Raw genomic sequence first — 20,294 nt, 5'->3', positions numbered from 1 at the left:
GAAAAAGATGCAGAGGAAGACAGAAACAAGAGTCTGAGTCAGCCTGTCACCGCTGAATCTCTGCCAGAACATTTGAGGAACTTCACTGAAGACGCGTCTGTCGGAGGAGAGGGTCCAGCCCCACTCCCTCCTCCTCCTCCTCCTCCTCCTCCTCCTGAGAGAGGGGGGAGTGTTTCCCTATGGTCCTCAGTCTTAACACTTCGCAGAGAGCTGAGACGCCACACTGAGCTCTGGAAGCTAGCTGTGACGGACAAAAGCCACACACACACACACTTGGCATGGATTGCAAAGTCCTAGCGCTGGTGGCCCTGCTGACGGTCGTCATATGGAGCCCAGAGACTGACGGTAAGTGGGTTTCGGCTAACATTTACAGATTTATAGCGTTTCAGTTTTCACATGATGCTTTGAAGTGTTGAGTTGCAAGTTAATTAACTAAATAATATTTGCAAGATGGATATTAGTGTATCATTCAGGGTTATGACAGTTAACTGAACCTAAAACCATGAAGTCTTTACTTGAAATAAAATAAACTTTTAAAGCAAAATGCTATGTAAAAACACTTAATCTTATCTTTTCAGCTAGTTGCCAAAGAAACTGAAATAAAACTGAAATAAAAACTCATAAAGACTATATAAACCTATTTAATAATAATAATAATAATAAACTAATAAAAATTACAAAACCACAATAAAATTAGTAAAACTTTAAATAAAGTTAAAATGAATTTCAAAAATTCATTAAAAATATTAATAAAAAATATAATAGTATCTCAATGATACTAAAGTAACACTGATAATATTATGGACATAATTTTAATAAATTATTAATTTTTATTTTTTTTATTTTTAATAGCACGTTTATAATAAATGAAATGAATGCATTCTTTATAAATGTATTTTTCAGCATAACATAAAATGTTTATTTTATTTTAGCACATACACATATGAATTACTAGATGGATCAGACCAATTTGCCTTCTAAAACAAAACAAAACATAAACAAAAAAGCAAAACAAAAAACAAAGAAAAAATAAACTAAACAAAAAGCTAAACAACAAAACAATCATTGCTTTATTATTGATTGGAAGTCCACTGAACTGAAAAAAACAAACAAACAAAAAAAACATATTGATGGATTTACTTTGAAACTATTTTCATTTAGAAATTGCTAGTAAATTTCAAACAATTACAAAAAAAGGCAAGTAACAAATTGAACTGAATTGATTTACTAGAGTTTTAAATTGCAGAACTGCTGTATAATTAATCAACTTTTAACTATAAGTCAAGTTTAAAATCAAGTTTTACAGAATAGCGAATATTTTCAGTTAATGATCATTACAGTGTTAACGATCAATAAGAGGCTCCATTAATATCACCTTGCAGCTCGTAAGCGCCCTGCATATATTTGCATATGTGTCTTCACGTTAAATACTTGATGTACATGTCTTTACATGTTAGTGGGTCTGATTTAGGCTTTCGGAGAAATGTTTAACCAGCTGAACTGGGTCTGGCTTTGGTGTTTCTGCTGTGAAAAACCTAGCACTGTTTACTTATCCGCAAGCTCTTTTAATTAGTGTCTAATTAGGGAATAGTAAGCAAAAAAGTTCCTGCGCTGTTCACTTGGAGTGGTGTTTAGTCAAGGCTTAATGGGTCGGTGTTTAACATGACAAAGGGAACAGAGAGTGTCTGAAAATATCTATGAGAATGTCAGAGTTTGACTTCCCTCATAACCGTGTCCATTTCGGCGGAGCGCAAAGGAAACCAGGGAGATGAGAAACCATTCAGAGAATGTTCTTCAACAGATTCATTTAATGCACGTATTCAGGAGCAAAGTGCCTGGCGAGGCATGGTGTGATTATGGGATTCTGCCGTATTTAATGTCGAGGACCCTCTTTATGAAAAATGTGGCGAGTGAAAGGCAGACCGGCCCCTGTCTGAATGAACGAGAGCCACTAGAATGGCAGACTAATCTCTTTTTAATGATCAGGGCTTGTTAATGGACGCAGGTGATTGGAAACTTTCAGATGCTTTTACAATGAGGAAAGGTTCTGTGATTTATGTTGTTACTGTAGGATTATATTGCATAAACTTGAATTATGGATTGCTTCAGTTGGAAATTAAATTGTGATTTCACTGTGTCTTTCCAAGTTCACAATATAAATGTTCTGTCAAGATATTTTAAAGGTTCAGATCAGATAGAAAACAGCTCTTTTTAACAAAAACAATAATAATCAGTGGCAATATCAAAGAACTATTCAGTAATTCCATTGTTTTACGTTGGAAGCAAATCAATTTTAAACTAGAAAACAAAGAAAATCAGTGCAGATTATGTTTGAATATGTTTTAAACTATATTTCCATGAATAAATGAAAATAATATGAAGAGAAGCATGGAATTGTGTTAAATATTCAAACATTTTTTTTTTCTAATATGTATATTTAGAAGAATATACTCTACCATTAAAAAATATGTTTTATGTTTTTGACATTAGTCAGTTATGCTCACCAAGGCTGCATTTATTTGATCAGAAATATAGTAAAAACAGTAATAATGTGAAATATTATTGCAATTTAAAATAACTGCTTTCCATTTTAAAATATTTTTAAAAGTAATTTATTCCTGTGATGCAAAGCTGAATTTTCATCATCATTGCTCCAGTCTTCAGTGTCACATGATCCTTCAGAAATCAGTCTAATCTGCTGATTTGCTGCTCAAGAAACATTTCTGATAATCTTTTTTTAATGATTGTAACATTATAAATGTCTGATCAATTTAATCCATTCTTGCTGAATAAAAGTATTAATTTCTTTCAAAAACCCCTACTGATACCAAACTTTTGAATGCTACTGTATTAATTTAGCACTTAATGTCTTAAAAATGTTAACTTAAACTCTATAAGATGCATTTTTCACATTTCTCTTGTATTGACTCTCGTGCTCCGATCTGATCCCAGCTAAACCCATCAGTCTGGTGGAGAGATGTTGGTGCCGGTCCACTCTCAACACCGTCCCGCAGAGGAGCATCCGTGAGATTAAGTTCCTCCACACACCCAGCTGCCCTTTCCAAGTCATGTGAGTCAACTTACCAGATCCATCTCTCTCACAATCGCTAAACTGTATTTTGTATGCTGTACATGGCTACATTAAGTTACACCAATGAACGTCATTTTGCCAAACAGTGCCAGAAATAGCTCTTAAAGTTAAAAATTTCCAGCTTAAGGAGTCAAAACTGTGTGGGAATGTAGCGATGTGCTCTATTGTTCACAGAATCACACAAAAAACAGCCAAATTAGAAAATTTGAGAGAGCGATTTTGCCCAGGTTTTCACGACACAATAATTAAGGGTCAAAATGATTAGCTTTGTGTTACGACCAACCTTGTCGTTTTCATTTTTACCAACATTTGGAATTACTTCAGTGGTCTGGAATGTATTAAACTGAACCATTTGTACCCCGTCGGGCAACAAAAAGCCAAAGCGCTACAGGGGGATCAAGGTTATAGGGGTTACAGAGGTTAGCATATAGCCAAGGGTCATTTGGGGAACAAACTTTGGCCGGAGGAAATCACCTTTAATCTGCCGTCTTCCACACATCTTGTTTAGAAATCCTTTCGGATTCGTTGGCCCAGATGAAAGACAGCCTCCAACCTTTTCCCCCCACAGACACTCACATCACTCATTTTGTTGTTAGCATTAGCTAGCTGTGAGGTAATTACTACCTGCTGGCTCGGTCCCAGACCACCGACAAGCTCGCTCGAAAGATCGTTTAGACTAGCTAGATTAACCCAGAGTCCAAATCACAAACAAACAAACAAATATAGATAAAGCCAATGGATGACATCCCACCAGAAAACAAACAGGGATAGCATTACGCTTTTATTTAGCTTACTGATGGGGAAGTTGATTGTGAGGATTGGTGTGTAGATTTGAGGTTAAGCGGATCTTTTATCTGCGCCGACAGGCTCCATTTGTCTAGACAGATTGAGAGATCTGTGTGTGTGTGAGGTGTAAGCAATACGAATAGCCATTTGAATTGCAACGTGAGCCGCTAACGCTCAAACACAACCTTTTGGCACCGAGGTGCGAAGTCTGGGTGTCATCTGTGTGGTTTTCTCCATGTGTGGGTGAATGAATCATTTGAGGGGATTGTCCTGGCTGTGCCAAAGCTAATTTGGAGGGCAGATATCAATCAGAAAGATTTCTGTTTGAGAGGATTTCAAACCCTTGACTTTCTATTTGTCATTAACCGAAAAATCGCACATCAAAAGTCACTTTCTTTGCGACTATCCTGTAAACAACGCTGTAGGCCCATTTGTTGTAAGGACACATAAGTGTTGTTAATAAGTATAAATCTCACATTTATGGATCAATGATGGACACTTTTCACATTTCTGAGGTTTCCCTTACGAGGTTTTCCTTAACTGGCATGGTTTTATTATTGTAAAAGTGTTGTAACCATGTTTTTTGGGCATATTGACTTGTATAACCAGAGTTTTACTACAATTTTACTACAAATACCATGGTTAAACTATGGTTAGTGTAGCAAAACCATGGTTAATTTGTGGTTAGCATAGTTTAAATATAGCAACCGTGTTTTTTCGGAGTAAAACCATGGTTAATTTTCATAAGGGATTCTGACGCAGATGTCGTCATAGCAAATTTGTATAGTGGTGAATGGAAAGTACAACAAATATAATGTTTGTGTTCCCATTTGCTCTAATAGCAAAAGAAAAACAATCCACAATAGCGTTTCTCTGCCATTCCAAAAGAGGAAAAACCAGTATTGAGAGATTGATTAATTTTAAGCTTGTCGTCACTCCCTCAGTCGAAACACTCACTGGTTACATCATTTAACACTGAGGCAATAAAACTAAATACAGTGTCATAAATGTATGTTATTTAAAAAATTTTTTCACAGATTTACAGTTATAATAACTGTGGTCACAAAGTCATCACAATCTGTGAAAAGAAACTAAATAATATGTCTTGATTTATTCTAAGTTGGTATGTGTTTGGTTAGTAACAGGATCAGATAATTAAATTACTGCAAATTCTATAATTTTTTAGTTTTTTTAAGAATTGGGAGTCAAAATCTGAGTATTTGAATTTAAATATTAAGTGTACTGACACAGTATCCATTTAATTTCATCAGAAAAAAAAACAAAAAAAACAAATGTTACTTAGACAATTATATGCACATGTACAGTGCTGGGAATCCCGGGCAGAATCTTCCAAATCATCAAAAATCCCGAACGTCCAGACAGCACAACACCGTCCTTACAAACCTCCTCTAATTCAGTCCTGATATCTGATGAAGTGCAGTGACTCCTGCCAGTACAGTAGAATAGAGGGGCTGAAATGTAGTCCATGACGGACAGCTGATATGATCTGATAACAGTCTCTCTTTTGCTCTCGTCCGAAACAAATCCCTTCTTCTCTCTCTCTCATTACCAGTGCCAAGCTGAAGAACAACAGAGAGGTCTGCATCAACCCCAAGACCAAATGGCTGCAGCAGTATCTAAAGAATGCCATTAGCAAGTAAGAAGAAACTCTTTCTACACTGGAAAAAGCAGGAGATCTCTAAGGAGTCATGGGATGAAATACAGACCTGTTCCTTATAGACTTAAAAAAGTTGAATTAAAATGTAAATAAATATATACAACAAAAATAAGCAGAAACTAGAAAGTGTATGTTCCACACAATAAATTGCGTAAATTTTACGTATTTGTATGTTTTGTTAAGTTTCAAAACAAATACAACATCAGACACTTTCAAAGAACACTTTAGTGCACACAAATTAGTGCTGTCAAACAATTTATCGCATCCAAAATAAAAGTTTTTGTTTACATAATGTGTGTGTACTGTGTATATTTATTATGTATATATAAATACACACATATACAGTATATATTTTGAAAATATTTACATATATTTACATGCGTACTGTATATTTATATTCATGTAATTTATATTATATATAAATATATTTAATATATAAACATAACATATTTTTCTTAAAAGTATACTTGCATGTGTGAAATGTACACAGTACACACACATATATTATGTAAACAAAATCTTTTATTTTGGATGCGATTAATCGCGATTAATCGTTTGACAGCACTAGTTTGAATACGCTTTTAATAGTCAGAACTGCAATAGATGCACCCTTCAAGATAATTTCACACCTCACACGTCCGAAAAAAAATAAATAAAACTAAACTACACTTTAAAAACTGGTGATGAAATGATTTTCACTTAGAAATTGCAAATAAATTTCACAAATAATTACAAATGGCAAGTAACACATTAAATTAAATGAGAAGTTATGACTATTTTTTGTAATTTACACAACTTGTAATTTGTTACTTTACGCAAAGTGATTCCTGTCCAGATAAACGCAGGAATGCAGTGGCATTAATGGTTTTAAAACAAATCTTAGCTGAAATTTACAAGTTTTTGTTCTTAACATTTAAACTGTGTGTGGAATGTTATTGGCTAATTTAAGGTTATAGAAATTACACGTTTACCTAAGTAGGTAATTAGGCTCCACCACAGAGCCTGAAGCGTTTAACCCCTGTTCTTTAATTACTCTAATTGTAGATTAATGATGAGGTAACAGGCAAGGCAGGAGGTTTTACACCACTATAATCGACCTCCTATTGTGCCACTGAGCCAAAATGACTGATGCAATAAAATAAAAAAAACATGTGTCGATCATTGTCAGAGCTGTGTTGTTACTGTAAACTAAAACAAAAACTATGAAAAAAATATTTTATTATTTATGTTAATTAAAAAGATACACTAATAATATATAATAATTATTAGTTAATAATGATATATCTAATAATATTTCTAAAGTAATATATTATTTTATATAATATTATTTTACATATTATTTAATATGTTATATTAAATGATATTATATAAAATAATATATTACTTTAGAAATATTATTAGACAATAAATATTAGACAAAAAACTTTATGAAAAATGTTGCCTAGCTGAAATAACTGAAATAAAACAAGTTATAGTATTAAAATTACTAAAACTAAAATTGAAATGAAAAAACAATAAATAATTGCAAAACATAAACTAAAATAAACATGAAAACTGAAAATGTAAAAATTAATCCTACTTAAAAATATTAATAAATAATCCTATATAAATAATACTAAAACAACACTGGTCTAGCGTTTACTGACTCTCTAAACATCTCTCATGGAAAATATGTATAACTAAATATAACTAAATAGATATTTTGTCATTTATTGCTCTACCGATGTGACAAAAAAAAAATGTTTCAAGTGACGTACTTGCAAGAGATTGTTCACTAGGAGTTGATGTTCTAGATAGTTAAAGATATAGATTCTAGAAAGTTAAATGCATAAAAGTTCACACAGAAATGTTCAAAGACTATAGTTGCACATTTCCAACGTTATCTCACGACCAATTTGTACGTATTTTATGAGGTGGCTAATTCGTACAACCTCACTCGTACGTTTTTTATACGATTTGTCTAAACCCCAGTGACGGGTAGGTTTAGGGGCGCGGTTAGGTGTAGGGCATTCGTACAAATTCATACAAATTGTGCAACTCGTAAAATACGTACGATTTAGAAAAATCATTTGAATTTGTACGAGTGAGGTCGTACGAATTCATACAAATTAGCCACCTTGAAAAATATATACGAATTGCCGTGAGATCGGGCTGACATTTCATCCTCAAAACTCGTAAATACTTTACATTTATTTAAAAATCAGCTTTGACATCTGCAAAACTTGTCTTGTTCATCTCTAATGATATGATTGTTCTTACTTTTCCAGAATAAAGAAGAAGCGCTCAAAGTAAACACCTGAGGATGTGCGAGGAGGACCACCGTGCATCTCTGACCTCCAAAGAGGCACTAGTCCTCTTCTCTCGCTCTCTTTTATCACTCCTCCTCTTTCTGGACTGCTTGCACAAACAGCACTTCACCTAAACCTGCCTCTCAAGCATCCAGACAGTCTGCAGCTCACCAAAACACAAGCCAACACCTTCCTCCTGATGCACTGCTACTGCGGCTGTGATTACTGACTGAATGAAGCGACTGAATGTGACCGTGAATGTTTGAATGCCAAGGCAAGAGAGATATCTACAGGTTTTCCGCAACTTAAAGGGCAGTAAAAATGAGAGTTTGTGTCATAGTTGTGAGGGATGTCTAACCTTTAGGATAGTTTGGGATTAATAAGGGACGTAAGCAAGTGAAAATGAAGCAGACATTTAAACCTGCCCTGTTCAAGCTTTCACTTTTTGTTATTTTGCTGCTCATAGCTTTGTTGAAGTGTTTAAAAGCTCACCAGCACACATGAATGATCCAGCATGCTAACGCTAGCTCTGTTCCAAAACCTAGTGAGCCGCCTACCGAACAAAAAATTTGCGTAGAAACGACTTTCACTCAGAAATTGCTAGTAAATGTTACAATAAATTACAAAGAAATGGCAAATGAACGTGAAATTTTGAAGTAGAAAGCCTGAAATAGTATTTTCTTGTAAAATGTACTCTAATTTTGAAACATTTTTACAGAGCAAAAAACGGCAAAATAAACTGCCTTTTAAAATTTAGGAAAGCGTGAATTGTATTTCACAAATAAAGCAATCCCAGAATGCATTGTGAAAAGTTTTGTTAAAAACCCATGCTCGATGTGAAATGCCAATCATAAAAATACTTAAATTTCATTAAAAAAAGTGAACAACTATTTTCTTCAGTATTTTTATGCTTAAAATCGCAAATAATTCTGACACAATGGACCTTAGTCAGGTTAAATGCCATATTGAATTTAACTCGAATGAAAACCCACAACTTTCAAAACCGTTTAATGGAGTATTGTCTACCGAACATTTTTTCGTCGTTTCTTCAGCTGAACATTCAGTATGTGGTTAAATAACAGTACAATCCATTGAACACACTATACTTCTAAATCCCTCACAGCCTCGACTTCATTCCCACCAAAAATTAAATATGGCGCAAACCTACTGTAGGGTCTATTGGCTTAGCAACATGTTAACGTCAAATTCTTTGGAATCCATTTTTGGTTAAGCATTTCAAAACATTTACTTATTTACTTCTATTTACTTCCATAACGATTATAGTGCGGACAGTAATGCACTTAGCAGCGCACTATGTAGGCGGCAGATAGCAAGATTTTGGAACAGAGACACGTTTGACACAGGGCTGCTACTACAGGAAGCAGAATCACAGTTTCCTGCCTTCCACTTCCTCTTTGCTACCTGTGTGTATAGCAAATGCCAGACACTGAAATTCAAGAAATATGCAGTTTAAAGTAGATATGCTGTATGTATAAAGTAGGTGTCATTAATGCAATCATGCCACGGCAGCTTAAAACCTCTGCTCATGTGCATCGAGCGACATTCCATGACTCAGACACATACAGATCTTGTGTCATACTGGTTGTGATTTGGATCCAACAGGACCAACCAACATGTAAATATTCTCCAGCACTAAATGGCTGTCAGTAAATGGGTTGAACAGGGACCAAAAACTGAAAAATGCAAGCAATTTGTAGGCTAAATTAATATTGCTTTATGTATGCCATATGTATCAGTTTTTTGTTTTTAGCCACAGAATTAAAGGATGTGACTGTGATTTTGTTTTTTATGACATTAATACATTTATCTAACACGTTTTTTTATTTCTGTTCTGATAATGCTTTGACTCAAATGCCCAATTGCTGTAATGTTTTTGAGCCACTTTAAAATACAGTATAAGGAGTTTGTAATGTAATGATTTATTTTTGTATTTTGCATTGATCAATATGAATAAAAACACAACAGTACAATATGAAGGAATTTCTAGAGTGTTTCACAGTTGCACAGTTATAAAATAAAACATAAAAAGGATCAAATATAAAATGAAAACTATATATATATATATATATAAATAACCTTTTTATATATTTACTTTATATATAAAAATGTAAAACTTCTATTTTATATATACACACACACACACACACACACAAATAATATAGAAAAAATATATACAAAAACTTCTATATACATATATTAACATAAAACATTAATATTTAAATATTTATTATTAATTATTTTCTACTCTCTCTTTCAATATATATATATATATATATATATATATACACACACACACACACACACACATAAATCCATTCTTAAATATTTTTTGCTAAATATAAAATTTTCCTCTGTAAACTCTAGAAAACATAAGCAAGCCCTCTGTATGCTTTTCATCAGGCCTTTCTAATAAGCACTTGACAGATGTATGTTTCTTTTGGTTTCCACTGTTACAATATGTGACTTTTTAAATTGTAAAAATGTCCCATTAAAAGGCCCCAGTGTGAATGCTGCCTCGAGGGCAGTAAGGCCAGACGTCTATATTCTGAAACAAGGACTTCTGGAAAAGAAATTTGCAGGACCTTACCATGTTGACTGCATTAATATTTACTAAGATCATCAAGGATGGTTTTAATTATTGAGAAATTACTGAGAAGTGAAATTTGTACATTTATAAATCACAAAAACTGTCCCCGAGACATGTAATCTACAACCACACACCTCCAAAAAGGTGGTTCAGTTTAACTCCACTGTTGGTTTGGGTCAATCAGAGATTGTCAGTCAGTTCTTCAAATAATAGAGCAGTGAAATCAATACAGCTGGTATTTATTGTAAAAATCACTAATCATTTCTGCTGCTAAAAGCAAACACCAGAAGATGTTTGACCTCGAGGGTTGGCGGGACCCCTGGACTCGTTTTCAACACCTGAGTGTCTGATATCAGTAGTGAAAGTTCGATACAAGTCCACCACACTAGAGACGGTCTACAAATACATGAAATTGTCACTTCTAATACTAAAAACATATGGACGCAAATTGCTTTCTCATACAATTAAGCTTTCATACTGAGAAAAGAAGGAATTGGTTATGTGGACGGGTTTAAAATGTGCTTTCAAAAGTAATTATGGATTGTATAATACACATACATATATCAGCGACAATAATAAATAATAGCGACATGACAACATACACTACATAGGATACTTGAACTGCAGCATCCGAGTAGGTTTAGTTTTGGTAGGTTAAAGCAACTGTATGTAGTTTTGTGTATTTTTCTGACTTTTGAGCCCTTAACGGTTAAGTGAGGAAATTACTGTGAAATTACATCATAATTAAAGTGGATTTACACATGAATTTGCTGCAGTGAAGCAATTCACTTTTTTTCACAGAATTTCATACGGAGCTCCGCACAGCATGCAGACCGAAATATTTGTTGCCACGAATTAAGATTTCCTTCCTCCATTTTATAAATTTGCAACCTTCTTTTAGTTCAGTCGCGACCATGAATTAAGAATTTGTTCCCACGACTACCCACTGATTAAATCATGGCTACGTTGTAGCCGGCTACGTGGCTAGCATTTACTAAAACAAGGTAACGATTTCTTAATTCATGGCAACAATTTAACTAAAATGAGGGGTTGAATTAATTAGGGGTTGTTTATATGACACTATTTTCAACAACAACAACAAAAACTTTAGGAGTTTTGGCTGTTTATTTACACGGTAGCATTTTAGGGGCATGAGAATGATACCTTTTGAAAATGGGTTTTCAACGTTTTTGAAAACAATACCATTATCGTTTCCATGTAAACTACGAAATTCGTAAACTATGAGTTATAAAGTGACATTGCCAACTACTGGCCTGGCATGCATAATACAGATTTTTTTTTCATCCAAGTGATCCTCAAAAATGCAAAGGAAACACATTTCTGATTTTAGTACAATCGTTGTCATGTAAACGCACCATTAATTGTGGTAAACAACCGATTCTTTTTTCTTTTCTCTTTTCTGCATGCCATGCGCGTGGCTCCATAACAACGTTCCCACAAATAAAGAACTACTTCACAAAACTTACTAATGCATTTCCTCATTTTAGTTAAATCATATCCGTGAAATAAAAAATCGTTCCCTCGTTGTAGTAAATCACAGCCACGTTTTATTGATTTGTTACCTCTTTTTAAATAAATCAACAATGTGGCCACAGTTTAGTAAAACAATGGAACAAATGAATAAGTTGTGGGAACGAATTCTTACGAACTGGCCACAATAAATATATTATTGTCCATATATCATATGTGGGGCGCCGTAGGATATAAATAGAACCACATGCCAAAATCAAGCCTCAGTAAGGTTTAGTTTTAGTATATCAAAGCAACTGTATGTAGTATATTTGTATATTTTTGTGATTTTTGAGCCCCCTACAGTTAAGTGAGAAAATGACTCGCATAAATATATCACTGTTGTAATTAAAGTGGATAGCTGTACACCTGCATTTGTTACTGTGGTAAAGCAATTCACACTTCTTGAACAACATGCAGACAAAATTATATTTATCATGGCCACAAATTTACAACTCATTTTATAAATTCGTTCCCTCCTTTTAGTTTAGTCGTCACCATGACGTAAGAATGAATTCCCTCGTTTTACTAAATCGTGGCCACGTAGCTAATTAAAATGAATGGGGAACGAATTGTGGCCATAATAAATATATTCTTGACAGCACGTCATGTGCGGAGCTCCACAGGATACAAATAGAGCCACATACCAAAATCAAGCACCAGACCTCCTATTCCTTACATCCAGATGTTCATTAATGAAATACATTGATGTTCTTCTTATGTAGCATATGTGCTGTGATAAAGAAAATTTTATAGGCTACTTATGATTCAATGACTCTGTAAATTCATTCAAGGCCATCAAACTCAGTTCAAATCGAGAGAGAAAATAAATCTAACACCGCAGGACACAGGCGGCCCGTGTTATCCTGTCTCTGGAGAGCTGAAGTAATCCAGTGAGATTCGGTCATGTTTTACTGTACAGATCTAAACAGCTTAATCTAGCACTAATGAGAAACACACAGGCCTCACTCTTTGGGCGGACAGGTACCGCAGCGCGTCGGCCTCAAATCACACGGTAATTTGTCACGTCCTTCCGCCGTGTGGGAGAACAGGCTCTGTGACAGCACAACGCTGAGGGAAACACACAAGCACATTTCCTCAACCTCAAACACAAGTCCATTTCCTCCAACTGTGCATTTGTAAGCCAAATAAATGAAGACTTATCTGTAGTGTACTATTTCATCTGATACGCCTGTAGATCTTCATTTAGGAAGTTCTTGGAAGGTTCTCGGGGTTCTGCAAATTGTTATCGAAAGAGTGAATTAAGGTCCTATGAAATGTTTGAAACCGATCCAAACCACACAGAAACTGGAAAATCAGTGTCTAAGCAGTTCGTCTATTTGCAAATTGACTTTACAGAGTGCAAAATTGACTGATTACACTGCAATCAGTATTTTGTCTCGTTTTCTAGTGAGAAAAGTAAATATGATTTAAACAATATCTAAAACAAAATTGCATTGGAGAATATATCAAATATACCACATTTTCTTGTTTTAAGCATTCATTTAGTTAGATTTATGTTTATAATGTAAAAAATATATATTTTAGCTACGAAAAATTATCTTTAATAGCACTTTTTAAAAATAAAATAAATATTATTATATTATCAATAGATTGATTATAAAATAAACATTGAGTAAGTTCATTTAAATAAATAAATGTGATATTTTTATATAAAAATACTGATGTATTCTTTCACATCAGACCACCAAATCGTTTATTAATGGTTTAAGCAGACATATTGGCAATGACAGTCTGAACCAGGTCAGTCCTGTTTGAGAATATCTCTTACCTTGATTGTTGATGCGGAGTGTATGTTACATATCCCTATTTTCATTAATGTTTAGTTCATTTTAATGTCTTTCACAGAAACTGAAAGCTGATATAATTCAAATAAAACCTCTGTCTTACACAGATGAACTCTACAAGATCAGGATGAAACACAAATGAATCATAGTAATAAATAATTAGGATCAAACTGAGAATTTTAGTTCATAGATCATCTACACTTTTACATTTTCAGAACAAAATATGAGGGCTGGTTAATTGGCCAAGATATTTAACACATTACTGTGGTATTCTAGGTAGCTAAAAGAGGCCTAGGATATGATGGACTCTAGTTATGGCTCAAATCCATTTATTAATGTATTTCTATGGCATGTTTAACCTTTTTTTTTTTTTTTTTTTTTTATCTGCCAGTCTGCTATGCCAGCATAACAACATAAAAATTGTCTAGCTTGAAAATAAAAGCGCAATTACCGTTTTTCAGTTTGGGCCAAGCTGCCAAAAGTGATTAGAGGCTACATTAACAGGAAGAGTCCTGAAAGACAAATGTCTCAAAGCAAGACAAAAAGTTCACAGCGCCTCTATCAAAGATCCCTCACGTCTGACAGCGACATCCATAATGGGCCGTCCATAACTGTAAACAGATCTGGAATGTACCAAGATCCATCATGACTCGGGGAAAACTGTTTCCTTAACCCTGGGATGGAGTGAAGGGTCACACTGCTGCTGTGGGCCTATTGAAAACAAGCCCTTCAGAAGAACAAGATGGAGAAAGATGGAAATGGGAGAGAAAGGTGAGACCTTTGATTCATACACGGGCTTGGGCAAAAGCTTTATTGATGTGATTTTAATGGGATGATTTGTCAACCACGTTATAGCTGCTCTGCTTTTTCACTGCTATGGAAATTTCTATGGCCATACAGGGTTCATTCATTAGTCATAGTATAATTTCTTAGCTGCTCTGAGAATTTTTGTCCAAAATTTATTCATTGGTTACATCAGGTCCATTAACTGTTATTTAAGATTGATTAGTCATAGTTTTGCCTTCATGACTCCTATAAGATTGATGCGCTCTCAGTTTGCTTCGATTTTTTTAAATACACTCTTAAACATAAAGGTTCCTAAAGGGTTTATGCACCATTCTTGGTTCCCCAAAAAATCTTTAAGTGGGAAGTTCTTTAAATAACCATTTTTGCTTAGACTAAAGAACATTTTTTTTTAATCATCTAAAGAACCTTTTTCCACTATGAAGAACCTTTTGTGTAATAGAAACATTCCATGGATGTTAAAAGTTCTTCATGGAACCATTAATGCCAATAAAGAACCTTTATCCTTAAGAGTTTAACCCCTTTTTATGTGTTTATTTCAAATCATTTTACTTAATAACTTCAACATGTTTATAAACAGGCATGTTTTGCATTCTTTGAAACGTATCTTGTCATTCCAGTTTCCATCTCTTTTTGCAGCTTTATAATATTCATTTCCTCAAGATATAATAACAACTTTGAGTGAACATGTTCTTGACAGATCCCAACGCGATATCTTAAGAACTGAAATGATTAACTATTTTGGTAAAGTTCAAAATATCTTCTATATCTAATAGTTTTGGAGTCCACAAAGTCTTAATTTATAACTCCACAATATCACAAAGAGAAATTGCGTCCGTGTTAATGCATCTTGTCGCTTTTTATACAGCAGTTCAATAAACAAGTTCAAACTTTTAGACACAACATCGCCAGATACTTCGTCCTTTTTCGGTCCACCGGCGAAAATACTTCCAAACGAAGCTAACGATCACGTCTCCGAGTCAGCAGTGCTGATTCATTTTTGAACGAATCAGTGTTCATAAACGAATCATTTACAGACTCTATTACATTTATCGCCACCTACCGTCGAAATCTGCTAAAAAATTCCCACCATATACAACCTGCATGAACGACGACTGAGGAGTGAGGACTGAAACTAGCTAATTGTTGTATATTGTAAGGGTCATTCCTGTTATACAGTGACTTTTCTGTCTCTATGATTTACTTACTCATATTTTCTCTAAAATAGTCACATATTTATAAGAAATTGCTTAAATTATACATATTAGGTCTACTTTATCACTTAAACAGAGATAATAGACATTAAAAATATTATTTATTTTCTTTACACACCTTTTTATTGATACATGCATTCAGTTTTATCATGTCCTCAGTGCAAAGTAATCAACTTCCACTAGAAATATAAACCATGAAATGATAAAAAACTCAAAATATTTTTAAATTATGTTATGGACTAGGCTAAACTTCATCTAATCATACATATAAATCATGTGAAACTATTTTTATTTTTTTACAATTTTCTTCATTTACCGTCTCCCTAAAATCTTCTTCCACCCTGTTAGTATGTACTCCGTTGCCTTCCAAAATAGACTACAGTTCCACTGAGATCATTTTCAGGAAGTGATATTGTTTATTTTTTTCTGCTGGAATTCAACTGTACAAATGGAGGTAAGTGTCAACTCTCACTCCTACCTTTTTTTAAGTTTTTGAAATGTTCTCCTGCTTGTCACACTCTTAAAGTTGCACCCTGTTAGGCTATATTATGGAGAATGTTTGTCCGATCAAAAAATAAATTAAAAAACATATCTGACATAGTTATAAAAGTTATGTTCATCTGTAGAAGGTTAGAGAGCTAAATGTTGATCACTCAAAAAACTACAGCTAATTTAGCTAAAAATTTTCCACCCTGTTAGGGTGGAAATTCCAATAGAATAAATAGTATTCATTGTATACTGCAAATTAATCTCTATAAAACTTTTGAGTGGTAATGTACATTAATACAATTGTATATTATGTACACTACCGCTCAAAAGTTTTAAATGCAGCAAGAATTTTAATGTTTTTAAAAGAAGTCTCTTCTGCTCACCAAGGCTTCATTTATTTGATTAAAAATACAGCAAAAACAATAATATTGTGAAATATTTTTACAGTTTAACATAACTGTTTTCTATTTGAATACATTTTAAAATGCAATATTTCTGTGTTGGCAAACCTGAATTTTCAGCATCATTACTACAGTCTTCAGTGTTACATGATCCTTCAGAAATCATTCTAATATGCTGATTTGTTGATATCAATGTTGAAAACAGTTGTGTACAATTTATGTTATTTTTTCAGGATTATTCGATAAATAGAAAGTTCAAAAGAAAAGCATTTATCTGAAATAGAAAGCGTTTGCAACATTATAAATGTATATACTGTCACTTTTGATCACTTTAATGCATCCTTGTTGAATAAAAGTATTCATTTCTTTCCAAAAAAAAAAAAAGAAAGAAAGAAAGAAATTCTTACTGACCCCAAAACTTTTGAATGGTAGTGATAATGTTACAAAATCTTTCTATTTCAGATAAATGCTGGTCTTTTGAACTTTATATTCATCAAATAATCCTGAAAAAAATTGTACAAAACTGTTTTCAACATTGATAATAATAATAATAATAATGAATGTTTCTTGAGCAGCAAATCAGCATATTAGAATGATTTCTGAAGGATCATGTGACCCTGAAGACTGGAGTAATGATGCTGAAAATTCAGATTTGCCAACAGACTTGCCAAATTCTTGTGGCCGGGCCCAAGAAAAGACATCAGCTGGTATGCTGACAATCAGATAGTGTGCATGATCAAAGAACCGCAGGCCCTCGATAAAAGGTCTTTACAGGTAGACCAAGCAACATGGAGGTACATAGAAGAACAAATGTAGCCAAATGTAACAAATATGTTGCTTCTTGTGATGGTTTTTGTGTTTTTGTTTGTTAATCTAGCTAATCAAAATGAATTACAGCATCTTTATTTTTATTAATTATAAATAAAAAAATAAATACAAATCATTTCTTATGTCTATCCTCTCTAATTTGTTATTATTTCTCCAGCCACCTAAACAGAGATTTGTTTTGCCACTTGTCATCATGATTGATTGTGATAAGGAACCACATAGCTATTTGTTGTGTCCCTCCCCCAAAGGAAATCTGGATTTCATTTTTTGTATTGCTTTGTATTGTTTTGCAGTTTCACACATTACATATATCAAACCATGCAGGACAATGACGGAAAGCTCATTTGCTGTTAGACCCTGTAAACACTGGTGTTCCACCCTGTTATGCTCCATTCCACCCTGTTAGACAAGTAATTTTAAATAAAAAATTTGAAAGCAACATTAAATGTTTGGCATACCTTTGTCTTATTTTGTGAGGTGAGGAGCATTACCAGCATATATATGTTTTCGAGCAAAAATTTTATATTATTTACCATCCTGTTGGCAAAAATGGGCACAAAAAAGTACCTGTTCTTAATAATCAAGACATATTCTATTCATTAATAATTGTTTTGTTTTTGTTTCAAGAATAAAAAATACCATTATGGCATAAGGGACATATACTATGTTATTATTGCTCATTATTGTTTAACATTTACATTATTAAAATTTTGTGATATGTCCCTAACAGGGTGGAATACATTCACAGCGAATGTCTGAACAATATACCCATAATTATTATTATTTAAGTCACTGAGCTTGACCAGTATGTGTTCCATATAGTTAAACATGTCACTATTTTGGTAGAATGCTAAAAACATGAAAAACATGTAACTTTTTTTCCAAAAACTATGAAGCCAAAATGTTACCGGATACCAGGAATGACCCGTAGAATAAATTTGGTGACTTGTTGGTGCTGAAATAATTTCATCTAAATTACACGACCATCGTGTTTATGTTAGTCTAGGCCGTCAGAAACATTTCACTGCCTTGCGCAACTTTCTTGAGAACAACAGGTTTCTGATATATTGTGTTAGCTGTGGTTTGTCAAAGCAACGGGTTCATATCTGTGTCTGTTTTGTTGGCTGACCTTTGGATGGTCAAACAGTCTTTGAATTATCCAGTGAAAATCCAAGTTCAGAACTGAACCAATTTCTTGGCAGAAGACTTTGGTTCTTGAAACAAAAATGCAAAAACCTTACTCTGGTCAGAGTTAAAAATTGCTAACTGTACAAGAGATGAATTACTAAGTCTTTCAAAACATTAAAGTATAAGTTCATACAAATACATAGTTTGTCTTTAAGTTTGGCAAGAAAGTACAAACACGAAGGACCAAATTTCACATCAGCGTGAATAAAGTGGCAGTCAAGTCACACTGAAGTCAGCCAAAAGTCCAGTTTTCCCAGAAAACCATTTATTCAAATATGAACGTGTATATTTTCACAAACTCAGAAACACAGTAAAGTCGATCATAAATGGTTTCACACATTGACCTAACCTTTTCAAATGCACCCAATATCATATTTACCCACATTTCTGCTTGCCAGATTTTCTGTGTAACATCCTCTCATTGTTGAACTGTAAGAGCACATGGAACAGCTATAAAACCATGTTAAATAACATAATAAATGATTTGTTGCACATTCTTCAGTAAATATTGAGTATTATTCTCAATTCCAGGCCCAATTTAATAGACAGCTTGGCCCTGTTGCTCCCTGTAAAATAGGAACAACCTGCTCTGCGTTATGGCTTACTATCTGCAATTAAAGGAAGTTATTTTTGGAGGCTGAATAAGCAAAGTTTTCATTGAGAGCAGATGAGATATATGGCCGACTGGGTCGTTCAGCCCAGGCCGTGTCAGACACATCAGGAGCCTCTTTTGGTCCTGCAGGAGCAATAACCACAGTAGCAAATGAACCGATCCAGGTTCCTCTAGTGCTGTCTAGGGAGCACATCAGTCTATTACAAGCAGATACCTTTTTTAAGCATTGAGAGAAGGTTCAATGAAGACAGAGGGTAGGTCTGTGAGACCGGTCTGACATTCAGAAGGACCACACAGGTGAAAGGTCATGGGACACGGTTTGGGTGGCATGATGGAATGCTCTCCAAACAGCACCCCTGGGGTACCATGAGGACATTGAAAAGCAGCAATGGGAACAGTTTCACGCATCATTTTGGGTAGCGTGAAAACATTTATACATAAAAGTATTCAATGGTGTCCATCCTGCTGAAACATCCATCTTAATTTTGTAGATGTGTTTTAAAACATGAAAGATGGTTTCTAGCTGTTCTAAATTGAGCAATGCAGTGATTACATATTTTTGTACGCCAATCCAGAAGTTAGGATCACACCTGGTTCCCTAAATGAAAAACACAAAAGGTAATGGTTATTAGCTGGTCGACCAGCCACCATGTTCAAAACCTCACAATTTTCTACCAGCTTGGACTAATTAATGAGATAATGACTAGCTTGAAATAGCTAATGAGCTAATGACTAGCTTGAAATAGCTAATGAGCTAATGATTAGCTTGGACTAGGTGATGGCTAACTTGAACTTGCTATTGAACTAATGATCAGCTTGAACTAGCTAATGACCTAATTATTAGCTTGACCCAGCTAATAAGTTAATGGCCATCTTGGACTAGCTAATGAGCTTATGACCAGATTGGAATAGCTAATGACCAGCTTGCACTAATTAATGACCTAATGACCAGCTTGCATCAGTTAATG

At 34.1% G+C, this 20,294-nt stretch overlaps 1 protein-coding gene across 1 annotated transcript; it reads left to right on the top strand.

Annotated features, from left to right (window-relative positions):
• Nucleotides 1-186: 186 nt before the first annotated feature.
• On the top strand, nt 187-9,836 carry cxcl12b (chemokine (C-X-C motif) ligand 12b (stromal cell-derived factor 1)). Its single transcript, XM_058762205.1, has 4 exons — nt 187-345; nt 2,953-3,070; nt 5,451-5,534; nt 7,823-9,836. The coding sequence occupies exons 1-4, from the start codon at nt 279-281 to the stop codon at nt 7,845-7,847; spliced, it is 294 nt and encodes a 97-aa protein (XP_058618188.1). The 5' UTR covers nt 187-278; the 3' UTR covers nt 7,848-9,836.
• The last annotated feature ends 10,458 nt before the right edge of the window (nt 9,837-20,294 follow it).

The sequence above is a fragment of the Onychostoma macrolepis genome, chromosome 22 (assembly GCF_012432095.1).
Source record: "Onychostoma macrolepis isolate SWU-2019 chromosome 22, ASM1243209v1, whole genome shotgun sequence".
In the NCBI taxonomy this organism is placed as follows: Eukaryota; Metazoa; Chordata; class Actinopteri; order Cypriniformes; family Cyprinidae; genus Onychostoma; species Onychostoma macrolepis.
The sequence above is the reverse complement of the archived record's forward strand: the minus strand, read 5'-3'. Positions and strand labels throughout refer to the sequence as shown.

Bases quoted from the DNA above. Each gene is read 5' to 3' on its own strand.
- cxcl12b (XM_058762205.1), top strand. From the start codon at position 279: ATGGATTGCAAAGTCCTAGCGCTGGTGGCCCTGCTGACGGTCGTCATA. The intron at 346-2,952 runs GTAAGTGGGTTT...ATCTGATCCCAG, and splicing joins ATGGAGCCCAGAGACTGACG to CTAAACCCATCAGTCTGGTG. The intron at 5,535-7,822 runs GTAAGAAGAAAC...TTACTTTTCCAG, and splicing joins CTAAAGAATGCCATTAGCAA to AATAAAGAAGAAGCGCTCAA.